General features: G+C 53.9%; 5 protein-coding genes across 5 annotated transcripts; 3 read left to right on the plus strand and 2 right to left on the minus strand.

Moving 5' to 3' along the window:
• Window positions 1-335: 335 nt before the first annotated feature.
• Window positions 336-1,654, plus strand: V2A60_008309 (ATP-dependent RNA helicase eIF4A; the record flags this gene model as incomplete). Its single annotated transcript, XM_083259582.1, has 3 exons — window positions 336-444; window positions 499-1,539; window positions 1,593-1,654. 3 exons carry the CDS (start codon window positions 336-338, stop codon window positions 1,652-1,654), a joined length of 1,212 nt encoding a protein of 403 aa, XP_083115708.1.
• Window positions 1,655-3,795: 2,141 nt separating this feature from the next.
• On the minus strand, window positions 3,796-5,155 carry V2A60_008310 (uncharacterized protein; the record flags this gene model as incomplete). Its single annotated transcript, XM_083259583.1, has 4 exons — window positions 3,796-4,003; window positions 4,075-4,765; window positions 4,839-4,968; window positions 5,033-5,155. The coding sequence occupies 4 exons, from the start codon at window positions 5,153-5,155 to the stop codon at window positions 3,796-3,798; spliced, it is 1,152 nt and encodes a 383-aa protein (XP_083115709.1).
• Window positions 5,156-6,825: 1,670 nt separating this feature from the next.
• Window positions 6,826-7,212, plus strand: V2A60_008311 (Zn(II)2Cys6 transcription factor domain-containing protein; the record flags this gene model as incomplete). The annotated part of the gene is made up of 1 exon (XM_083259584.1): window positions 6,826-7,212. The coding sequence occupies one exon, from the start codon at window positions 6,826-6,828 to the stop codon at window positions 7,210-7,212; it is 387 nt and encodes a 128-aa protein (XP_083115710.1).
• Window positions 7,213-7,337: 125 nt separating this feature from the next.
• Window positions 7,338-8,582, plus strand: V2A60_008312 (uncharacterized protein; the record flags this gene model as incomplete). Its single annotated transcript, XM_083259585.1, has 3 exons — window positions 7,338-7,667; window positions 7,705-7,835; window positions 7,886-8,582. 3 exons carry the CDS (start codon window positions 7,338-7,340, stop codon window positions 8,580-8,582), a joined length of 1,158 nt encoding a protein of 385 aa, XP_083115711.1.
• Window positions 8,583-9,884: 1,302 nt separating this feature from the next.
• V2A60_008313 (fumarylacetoacetate hydrolase family protein) lies at window positions 9,885-10,867 on the minus strand (the record flags this gene model as incomplete). The annotated part of the gene is made up of 3 exons (XM_083259586.1): window positions 9,885-10,481; window positions 10,545-10,622; window positions 10,691-10,867. 3 exons carry the CDS (start codon window positions 10,865-10,867, stop codon window positions 9,885-9,887), a joined length of 852 nt encoding a protein of 283 aa, XP_083115712.1.
• Between the last annotated feature and the right edge of the window lie 1,285 nt (window positions 10,868-12,152).

Raw genomic sequence — 12,152 nt, forward strand, 5'->3', positions numbered from 1 at the left:
CCGGGAGACATTATGTTGTGGTGATAAGAACGCGACGTGATGGATGTTTTGCTTTTCCCTTTTCCGGCATCAAAAGAAACCCAGATAGTTTGTATTACTGTCAGATTCAATGGGAAATCCATGAAAAATTATTTTTTGACCCGGAAGACTTGAGTTGTCTAGCCGTAGTTGAATCTTGGCCTCTGCGGCGGATGGCCCACGTGACGCTGCATGATGGCAGCTAAAAAAAAAAACAGAGACTGCGCTCCAGCGCCAGTACCTACAGGCTCGCCACCGATTGCCAAAGTTTCCTTCCTCGTCACATCGCAATTGCAAAATCACAATAATCACAAATCATGGCTGACGGGCACGGCGGGATCGACCGCAATGCGGACGAGAAGATGGAGTTCTCAACCTCCAAAGAGGTCACCGTTCATCCTACCTTCGAGTCCATGTCGCTCAAGGGTGTGTAGTACTGCAGCATCTGTCGCAAACGCCGCCTCTAACTCGAGTCGGTAGAAAATCTCCTTCGCGGCATCTACGCCTACGGTTACGAATCGCCCTCTGCCGTCCAATCGCGAGCCATCGTGCAGGTCTGCAAGGGTCGCGACACCATTGCCCAGGCCCAGTCCGGCACCGGTAAAACCGCAACCTTTTCGATCAGCATGCTGCAAGTCATCGACACTGCTGTTCGCGAGTCGCAAGCCCTTGTCCTGTCGCCTACGAGAGAACTCGCCACGCAAATCCAGTCTGTCGTCATGGCGCTGGGTGATTACATGAACGTCCAGTGCCACGCGTGCATCGGCGGCACCAATGTTGGGGAGGATATCCGCAAGCTCGACTACGGCCAACACATTGTGTCTGGTACCCCCGGCCGAGTCGCCGACATGATCCGCAGACGCCATTTGCGCACACGTCACATCAAGATGCTGGTACTCGATGAAGCTGATGAACTTCTTAACAAGGGGTTTCGAGAGCAAATCTACGATGTATACCGCCATCTCCCTCCCGCGACCCAGGTCGTTGTTGTCAGCGCTACCTTGCCATATGATGTATTGGATATGACCACCAAGTTCATGACCGACCCTGTTCGGATCCTGGTCAAGCGTGACGAACTGACCCTGGAAGGCCTGAAGCAGTACTTTATTGCCGTCGAGAAGGAGGACTGGAAGTTTGACACCCTTTGCGATCTCTACGACACTCTTACCATTACACAAGCCGTCATCTTCTGCAACACTCGTCGCAAGGTTGACTGGCTGACGGACAAGATGCGCGAGGCCAACTTTACAGTCAGCAGCATGCACGGCGAAATGCCCCAGAAGGAGCGCGACAGCATTATGCAAGACTTTCGCCAGGGCAACAGCCGCGTTTTAATCTCTACCGATGTATGGGCCCGCGGTATCGATGTGCAGCAAGTCAGCTTGGTCATCAACTACGATCTGCCCAGCAACCGTGAGAACTACATTCATCGCATTGGTCGTAGTGGTCGTTTCGGCCGCAAGGGTGTTGCCATCAACTTTGTCACCACTGATGATGTTCGCATTCTTCGCGACATTGAGTGTAAGTTGTGATCTAGCTGACTGCGGGGGAAATTACACTGACAGATGATATAGTGTACTACTCGACTCAAATCGACGAGATGCCAATGAATGTCGCTGATCTCATTGGCTCCTGAGCATGGCTGCACTTGCAACTAGGCTTTCAAAGAAAAACTACTAAATCGGACACCACCGACCGGCAGCCTCACGAGGCCGAGAGAGACATGCGTGTGGAGGAAATGGGCTAGTTGTAATATCAGGTACGCTGCAATTGCTCAAAACAAACAATCCCCAGCCAGAAGCTGACAGCCAACGATGACAGATTGAGCCTTTCAATATATCCTTGTTTACCGCACATCGATGCATCATTGGGTCCGATATCGATCGAAGGCGCCGCAAAGATTGCGATACGAACATTTCTCGCTATTCAAAGTCAAGTCGCCGCACTAAAACCCGCTCCGGACTCCCGACTACACTCCGTCACTATCCAGCAGCGGAAATACGGCATAAAGAGCTACGTTGGGTGACAGAAAGCGCACGTATTCCGGTGCAGATGGATTTCTAGCACCTCTGCGGGCTATCTCGCGTCTTGCTGATTGATATTTAAGAAGTGTAGATTATACTGATACAGGAAGTCACGGCAAAGCCAGCTTGCTAATGGAGCAAGCCAAGAGATGATCGACAGCCTCGTAGTTCATTATTCGTTCTACAATGCGCTATACTTTCGCCCATCTGTCCGCTCCTGTGATGGATCGGATGCGTCTCGCTCAGTGCTTGTTGACCTCGTTTCCAACCTGCGCAGTTACCGTTGTTCACTCGAGCAACAAACAGCAAGCCGCGGATCCCCGTCACCCCCGCGCTCGGGCCTTGCCGCGCGCACACTTGAGCAGCAAGCGAATGTCGGCACATACTGGCTGCATTGCCTCACCATGGAATCTCGCGTAGAATTACGCTGGTCCTTGCGGATTCGTCTCGGCATTTGAGACCAGCGCCACGCGTCAAGAATAGGACGCAAGTCGAGCTGTCGACGCTGGATGCCGACTGGCGAGATGGCTGCCTCGGCACAGTTGAGTCTCAAGACCCTGCCTGCGCTCTTTTGCGCTCTCCTCGAGCGTTCAACATGAGTGCCGTCGTGTTCGCGCAGGATGCACGCCTCTATTATTACCCCTATGCTGTGCCAGCCACAAAACACGGCTTATCATATAGCATCGCACTAGTCTGACCACCGCAACATTGCTCTAGTACGTTCACCAATGCTACGAGTGATGCAACCATCAAATTGGATTTTTTTTTCCTTTCCCGCTCAAAAGGTCGCCCAGCTGGATTCTCGATCAACACTGTTTACAACGCTAGCCACTACTAGCCAGACATTTCGACATGATTAAATTTAGTCGCAATCGTGCTTTCCTTATGACGTCGCTCCCTGTTGTCACACTTCTCAGAAAGGCGTCTGTATTGAAAATAAATGAATTGAGAGAGACCTCTGCTTTAATCCTGATAGCGGTTGAGCTTTCACGGAGACGCCTGTCATCCAGGCTTGCAAAGTCCGTTCGTCCGGCCATTGGAGCAAGCACCGACCGAACCGAGGCCTTTGCCGCTTAACGGGACTCATACCCGCGAGGTTTTGCTGATACAACACTGTGACTAGACTAAATTTTACATTATTCATCATGCTTGGTGTGCCGCGTGATGCTTTACACTGGTGCTGAGAAGGCGTCATTCAATTTAGATACTGCTCCCGTCAGTCCATATGTAATGCAGGAATGCTGGCAGCCATGGTGTAGAGATGAATGATTCTGAAATTGCGATTCTGCCTTGGGGTATCTTTGGGTATCTTTTTTCTCATGTAACTTTCCGTTGCGTTTGCTGGGTTCGCGTTTCATTCTGCCGTCCCTGCTGTGCCGAGAGGCATTCCGACTCATGGTACACTGTTTCTCCGCTCATTGGACTCTGCAAATAGCTGCGGCGAAAATCCACCGTCTAGTGCTTTGGAGCCACGACCTGCAACTGATGGGCCACGCAAACTCGTCTCGTGGCGGGACCCGTATCAAGCGGGCTCTGGGTGGCTCGAGGTTGTCCCTAGGGACATGGTGGCTGGTGTGGGCGATCGCTTCGACAGGCTCCTTTCGTGATCATCAGATTGCCCAGTCTGAAGCGTGCCCAGGGAAGAAACGCGGTTCAACGACATCCTGATTAAACAAAAAAAAACAAAGTCAGCATATGTTTGAAATGAATCCAACGCGGCCGAAACCTCAAGTCCGGCCTGTCCTTGTTCAACTTACGGTGGATTGTTCGATGCAGACCCAAACACTCCGGGCGCCAGGCGAACGAGAAGGAGTCGAATCGTGGGCAGGCTGCTGCAAATAAATCCAAGTTCAATCTCGACCGTGGACCAGTACATTATACCCCACTGGTCCCATGTTGGATTCGATGTCGAAGCATAGTATCGGACGGACGCCAGGCGAAGGAACGAGACAACCGTGACGCTGCGAGAAAGGGAAAAAAAATAAGTTAGCCAAGATGACGAATCGAGGATGCCGCGGGCTTTCGAACTCACCTGGCGCCTGTACCAAACATCAACGCAGCTCCGACCTTTTTCTTCCAGTGCAAGTTGAGCTTGTGCAGCTGGCTCATTGGAATGGCCAGCAACCAGAGGTCGGACGTGCAGCTGAAGATGCTGTTGACCCATGCCGCGGCATTGATGTTGATGCAGTGCCCGGACATGCCGTCGTCGTGTATATTCTCAAACTTGTTCCACTGGTAGTCCAGCGGCACGCACTGCAGGATGACGACCAGCGTGCAGGCCGTGGTGATGGCGACGTGGACGCAGATGGTTGCCCAGATCAGGGCGCGGATGCGCCGGCCGAGAAAGATGTTGAGGTAGAAGAGGCTGTACGTCAGCTTCAGGAGAAGCATCAGGACCACGTAGCAGATCTGCGCGACGACAAAGTGCCGCCGAAACGAGATGAGGGTGGCCAGGTCCAGGCCCCAGACGTCGGTCCCCATCCCGTTGGCGGTGACGCCGAAGAAGATGACGCCGAGGGCGGCGAGCCCGGCCACGATGGCGGCGAGCAAGGTCCACTCCTCTCTGTTGGGGCATCTCGACGCGCTGAAGAAGAGCTTGTACGTGATCCTCAGAGAGACGAAGAACACGGTGAAGGGGGTCATCGCGAGGATCATTGTTTTGAGCTCGGCGTTGCGGCTGCGGACGGGCGTCTTGCATGTCGTCTCAGTCAGGTTCCTGGAAACTGTGGAGGGGAACGCGTCAGTCGTTGTGTAGATTGCCCGGGGTATTTACAAAGTGGTTTCGCCTGATCGTACATATCGCCTCTGGCATTCCGCACGAGCCCAGGATGCAGTGATCAATGGCCCTTTTCGTGTCGATTGCGCACAGGCAAGAAGAGCTGTCACTGTCAGACAACAAGGCACAGTGCTGTTCCAGACATGGCACCTTTTTCTCTAGTCAGCTTGCTGGGCACCAATGATCCAATCCGTCTGTGTGTGTATTCGCTTACCGCACAGCGAGGCCACTCCGTGCTCATGTTCCCTGCCACGCTGTACATGGTAGACGGAGGCAGCCATGGTGTCGGGACCGGCGCGGCATAGCTGGTAGCACTGACGTTGGCCACGGCAGGCATTGTGTCGATGATGTCGAGGCAATCAGGTATATATACTCATACTCTCTACGAGGGATGTTTTGAGTTGCGGACAGGGAGAGGAAACTATACAAATAAAGTCAAGAAACGCCCCAAAAAGATGGGATGATACTTTTGCAGTGGCAGGGAAGTGCAAAGTGTGTGGGTGGTCAAGAGGTAGAAATATCACGGCTGCATTAATGAAATCGGGTGCCCACAGGATCTGTTGATTGGGGTCAAAGACAACAGACGGATGACCCGCTTGGATCAGGGAGAGATCAGCGATACAAATTGTACAGCTCCGTCAAACTTGTAAACTACTTTCTCGGTATTTAGCGCCCGCATCGGCCCTTGCTCATTGGGAAAACATGAGAGACAAGACGGTCAAGGGAGCGCGCGAGAAGGGGAGTCCGAGCATCGCGGCCCGCGGGGTCCTTTGCCCACCCAAGCCGACCAAGCCAGCCAGCTAGCCAAAGTAACCCAAAGATTTGAACCGTCCAGTCATAACACCAGTGGCCGCCGTTCCCTCTCGTTTCTTGTTCGAAGGGGGGGGAGGGCAGAGGAAGCTGTCAATGACTTGCTAGCCGGTGGGCTTGAACACCAAGCTAGTAATAGTGCCGTTATAGTTTGTACATGAACACTCCCCAAGACCTGCAGCTAGCAATCCGTGCGCAGCCATAGAAGCCACCAAACGAACTGAATAGTTGGCAGGCAGGGCCAGGCAACGGCAACAAACAGTTCAAGTCGGAGAGCCAAGAGGGCTCTTCCCGTTTCCGGCGCCCGGGAGGGAGGGGGGGGGGGGGAAGCTGGTGGAGAACTCGATTATAGGCACGACCCATGAAGATCGTCCTCGAGGGAAATTCCGGGGACGCTCCGATAAGTCTGTGTGTAAAACATCCTTCGACGACCAGCGGCGGCTGCCCCGATCCACACCAGTCGGACTCATTTGGACTGAAGAAGAGAGCAGTGTCTGTCAGAGTGTGACAGTCCGCTTTTTTGTGTTTCTTCCACCAGTCACTGGCCGGGCCCTTGTCCCAGAATCCGAAACTAATAAACTGGCAGGGCCGTGCGGAACAGTTTTGAGGCGTTGCTGCTAACCTCAGTCGGTCAGACCACTGATATGAGCTGAATTTGACAGAACACAAGGACCAGGGGCCACCTCTCTCACTTAACTCTATACGGGAGTACTAGTTAGCCGTGCGACTTCAGGCTAAGAAGAATTTGTTCGTAAATAAGTTTGTTGCTTTCATGTCTTGAAAGCTAAATGCTGGGTGGGAGGATGGTGAGGCGGTGCAGTTGCCAGCCTACTTTCTCCCCGAAACTAAATAGGCCTTGGTTCGTCCACCTCCCCCTTGAAGTCATGAAGTGGGAGAAGACCCGTCTTGGCACAGAGAATCAGACTCTTTGTCATGCTGGCAGGGTCTTACTGATAAGTAGCCTTGCACCGCAAGGCTGTCACTAGCATGCACAGGTGCAAGCAAGTACAATCACCCACCAATGTGGCTTATCAACCTTTTGGGGAGGGAGGAGTGAGGAGGGGCTAAAAGCACGTGTAGCAAATCTATAGTACCTTTTTTCTGTCCGCCTTTGGCTCTGCATCACGCCCGTCGGCCAAGTCATTTTCCCCGCTCCCCCCCCTACTATCCAACTATACCTTGTCTTGTCTCGTCGTGATGGTGAAACTGACCATCCGCAGCGCGGGCGAGACGGCGCCGTCCGGCGGCGGCGGCGGCGGCGGCGCCGTCGAGGAAAGCAAGCGAGTCAAGCGATGGGCCCCCCGGGCCAAGACGGGCTGCGTGACGTGCCGTCGTCGCAAGGTCCGGTGCGACGAGGGGAAGCCGATATGCGACAACTGCGTGGCCACGCGACGCTACTGCGCCGGTCCCTACTACCAGGACTCGGCGCGGTCGACCGAGATGGTCAAGAGCCTGGCCGTCGTCATCCCACGCCTGGGCGCGACGGCGCCCCGGAGCGTGCGGCCGACCAATCACAGAGGCTGGGAGATTGCGCCGGACGGATGGGACGTGGTGGAGGCTTTCGAATACCGTACGTTTTTCTGAAAAAAAAAATGCGCGTGTCTTTTTGTTTTTTCTGGCCATTTCTTATTGACTCGAGGGCCGTCTCTGCTCCTTTTGGCGAGCGTGCGCATGCAGTTGGGCTCTATTCAATACCACACAGCGTGGCCATGGACGTCCTGGCCACACGACCCGCCACCCCCGTGTCGCTGGCAGCCTATCCCGGCTCTGTCAACTCGGACTCGTTCCTCGCGCGCGTGATTGCCGATAGGATTGTGTGGGTGTCGTGCTGCCAGCGTACGGCGCTCAGTCCGAGCACGGTACATGGGACCCGAGACCTGTGGCTCAAGTTTTACGACCTCATCCAGAAACACTTGCGTCAAGTCAACTACGATCTTACGCATATACAAGGCGACCCTCTGACATTCTTGCTGGAGAAGCGAATATTCGAACGCATATGCGATTTGATGGAGGCTGAGGCATGCCGACAAGCCCACGCAGTATGATCAATGCTAACAAGCTCTTTTCTTTTTTTAGCACATCTTATGCTTGGATGGTTGGCGAGCCCACTTTGACGGGTATTTTGCCCTCTTAAACAAGTTCGGTATCCCAAAAGCCATACCCAAAGAGAATCCGGTTTTTGTCGACATGCTACGATCCATGACAGTGTGAGTTTACCTAGTGTGGGCTGGATCATCCGTTGATGGACTGACACTAGCCCTTCCTTTTCTCTCAGCAACTCGATTGTCGGCAACAGTGTATGCAGGATCGACAAGCAGCTGTATAGCATTTACGACTTTGAAGACGCCGAGCTTGTAAATCTTTTTGGGGCCACGTGCTTCACCCCCTTCCCATGCCCCAAGGTGCTCTTTGCTGAGATTGCTGCCATCAACCGCCTCCGGATCGCAGCGTACTCGTGCAAGATTGGTGCCATGCTGCCAGAGACCAACGCCGTCTTTGAGCGCATCAATTCCTTTAACCCCGAAACCTGGAAGCAGACTGCCGAGTTTGAGATTCCAGACACGCCAGAGGTGGTCCTAGTTGCAAGGATATACCAGCTCGCCGTGAGCTTATACGGCATCTTGTCACTTGGGCTTGAACACGTCGACGCAAGTGCGCCAAACTGGCCTGACAAGACTACGACGACTGCGGAAATCATTATGCTGATGCAGAAGACGCTCAAGTCCCCAAAATGCTTGAGCGTCATGACTTGGCCTTCGGCCGTGGCCGGCGTCGCGGTTGCCGACGGGCCAGAGGCAAGCCGGAAGCTGCTTTTCGACATACTGGTCCGCATCGACTCTGACGTTTTGGCCTATGGCATTGCGGCGCATACAATCGAACGGCTCCAGGCATTCTGGCTCACAAAGAAGACAGGCTGGGAGGATTGTTGGGGCGACTTTTATCTGTTGTGGTAGTGCATTGTTTTCGTCACAATGACAAAAACTCGTTCGACCCTTTTCGGGTCAAAACTCGCGCTAGTTGGCAAGACATCGGTCTGCGCTAGCAGTCGACAGCAGCGCCGACAACACCAGGCGGTTTCAGGGAACAGAAAACTTGCGACCGCTGTGGCGCGCCGCTGCCCGTGCGCAGCGACCTGGCTTCCTTAGAATGGCCCAACAATCAGCCGACGGTTTGGTGAGGCTGGTGTTGCAGCCAACACCAGCCGGTCGATCGACGTCACAAGGATGCGCCATCTTGCCCAAGTGGCAGCGAAGCCAGAGTCGCGGCGCGGCGCGGGGGAGAAGACGAAGCTAGCGATCTGCTAGTCCAATAGAACAGTACCAGAAACGTCTAAGCACACACGGTGCTACATAGTAAATAGTGCGGTGGAGAGAGAAAAGCCTCGGTGTGCCACGTCTCACCAGCAGTGATTCAGTCGTCGTTTACCAAGAGTGGTTGAACGAGGAGCCGGTCATCGGTAGAAGTTGCCGTATCGGTGTTTCTGCTAGGCCCTGCTCATCGCCCCAGCCAGCTGCTATAGGAATTGTGATAGTGCCCCCAGAGCACGAGTCGTTTGTCCTGTACCTCGTGGGTTGCCGACCCCGCGAGGTGGCTTCGCCATGCAACACAGAAAGGAAGATGCGGCTCTGCCTCGTCAGGACAGACTGCTGCGTTCATCGCATTTCGGCGGTTTGCATGAACCCGGATTTTCTGCATTGCGGCTTGCGCCGGCCGCCTCAGTTGGTGGTGTGCGCCGGGGGGGGCTGGCGAAAAGCGAAAAAAAGCAACATCTCATGTCGAGGGTGGGGACGCGGCCCGGCAGGGACAAGGATCATCTCTAGATTAATTGCCCGTTTTATTTTCCTCAAACACTGTACAAATACATTGCCAAACCTTGCCTACATGGGTTAGGCGCTTTATGAGTTTGACTCGCGTACCGTTAATCCGTACGTTGGAGGCCAATCACCTGTGCAAATGACTTCTCAGCTCCTGGCAAGTTTTCAATCAGACGAGCCGGGCGGCGTCCAGCGTAGCATTAATTTTTCAGCCAAGCAACCGAGCACGTAGCTAATCAGGTATGGATACGCCAATTGCCATGCCGCCAAGCACGGACAGGGGGGTGCTATCCGATTGACATTTACTGATGGAGACGACGGGGACGACGGGGACGATGGGGACGACGGACGGGAACACACACGGGACTACTTGGTGTTCATCCCATGGTTCGCAGGGTGTTTTGTAGATCCATCGTATTTTCTTGCGCCCCTAGCTACCGATTACTCGCGCTGGAACTGCATGGTATTGCGAAGCGTTCCCAGCTCGTCGAAACTAACCTCAACAACGTCCCCATCGTTGAGAAATGCCTTGGGCTCCATAAAGAGGCCCACGCCGGATGGTGTGCCCGTCATGATGAGCGTGCCCTTCCTCAGCGTCGTGCCCTGCGACGCAAACGAGATGAGCTGCCTGACGGACCAGATCATGTCGCCCGTGGTTGATGCCTGTCGCTGCTCGCCGTTTACGCGGGTCACCAGAGCGAGAGCCTGTGGGTCGGGAACAACCTTTGGCGACGCAATGATGGGGCCGATGGGCGCGAATCCGTCAAAGGACTTGCAAAAGGAGAACTGCCCGCCCGAGACGCTGGCTGGCATCTGAAAGTTTCTAGCCGACACGTCGTTTGAGTTGACGTAGCCAAGTACGTAGTCCAGCGCTTCCGCCTCGGACACATCCTTGGCGTCGCGGCCGATGATGACACCGAGCTCCCCTTCGTAGTCAAGCTGTGACTGCGCGATGGGATGAATCGGGATTGCCTCGTCGGGTCCGGCAAGGGCGTCGGGCGGCTTGGCAAACATGACTGGATTTTCGGCAATCGGCAACTAGACGAGAAACACGTCAGAAGTTTGACTTGATCCTACTCGCATCTTCCATCAAGCGCTTACACTCGCTTCTTCAGCATGCTTCTTGTAGTTGAGACCGATGCAGATGAAATAGTGCACGGCAGGCAGCGGAGAAAGGACCTGCGCAACACGCATTAGCCGTGCCATGCAGTATCACTGGTCATAGACTCGCGGCGCTCTTCACGGACCTTCTTCACAATCGCGGTTCGTGTTGTCTTGGAGAAGCCAATCTCGAGATTGCCATCCAAGACATTGGCCGTTGTGCCGACCAGGTTGGACACGGCCGAGGCATCCGTGATGTTTCCGTACAGGGTAGTGCCGTCGTCGGCTTCAAACCTGACCAGGCGTTCAAAAGTGTGCTCCATATTGTTGCGGATGCGCCAGCTTGTCCAGGCAGTGGATTCCGTGCGAATGCTAGAAGAAACTTGGGAGAAGAGAGCATTCGCCGAGTGGCATCGCCAAGTCGGCTCGCGCCTTCTGGGTGAAACTGCAAACAGAGAGCTCCACCTGCTACAGGTGAGGGGTAGTACTGCTGCGACGAGACACTGTACGCCGTAATGAGGGCAGTTCTGTAAACGCTTATGCGTACAACCACGATAGGTTCGCAAATCTGAAGAGTTTTTGGCATCATCGAACTCGAAATTTCGCTGGTACATCCGAGCTATTAATGGGTGGCGGCAAAGTTACGTTATGCGCCGCGTCCGCTTGCACCCGTGAGTAATCGTGGCACATGGAAATATGTATTCTACCTGAGGTAGTGCCTAATTACACAGAACTATCAAGAAAGAGAACTCTGAAGCAATCATGATCCGGTGGAACAAGCTTTGTATGTCTGGCGAGAGGAATTGGCTGAAGCAACCCTAACCCTAACCCTCGCTACCAACCCAACCTAGCTTACATGGCCGATTAACATTAGCCATAAACAGTACGGAGTACAACGTCAGGTTTATTGCCATCATGCATGCCAAAATTAACAGGAGAAGAAATGCGAGTCTCCATTTCTATTGACTCGCCGCGACGGCGTGGTACATGTGAATCTCCTTTTCGTACTGATTCAGCCCACCCCAGCTCTACTTGGCCCAATGAATGACTCGTCGTGACCTGAACGTCTTTCTTCATAAAAGGGCCTATTTTTACATAGTTTGCTGCCCATACCTCTGGCTAAAGTGGAATTCCCACTGGGATAGGGGCAGCGTTATTTGTCTTTGATTCGTAAATGATGACACGTATCGCCAAGTCACCAGTAATGAGCAACTAGCTCAGACGTGGTCGGGAAGCAAATTCCGGTGGGCATGGGCGAGGTTTCTCCCATTATAAGTAGTTAACGGATAGCGTTCGCCGGGGCCGCCGCCGTTAGACCTCCACAGCCGCCGCCCGCCGCTGGACGTCTGCACCACCGATAATACGCGGCCGTTATGATAGCCATCATTGCCATACGCGTCTTATTGCTTCTGCTCCTAGACCTTTTCCCCCCTCCATGTTACTGCGGCGGCGTCGTTATTGTAATCGACGACGTTCCCGCGTAGCAGCTTTAGGGTTGAAGCGGCCATGCCAGCCATGACTTCTCGCTGGCGCCCCTTGTTCTTCTTTTTAATAATAGCCATGGCTCGTACGTTGTATATACAGGCGCGACGCACTGCCTCTGCAACA

Source organism: Cordyceps javanica, chromosome 5, assembly GCF_051103115.1.
Source record: "Cordyceps javanica chromosome 5, complete sequence".
Lineage (NCBI taxonomy): Eukaryota > Fungi > Ascomycota > Sordariomycetes > Hypocreales > Cordycipitaceae > Cordyceps > Cordyceps javanica.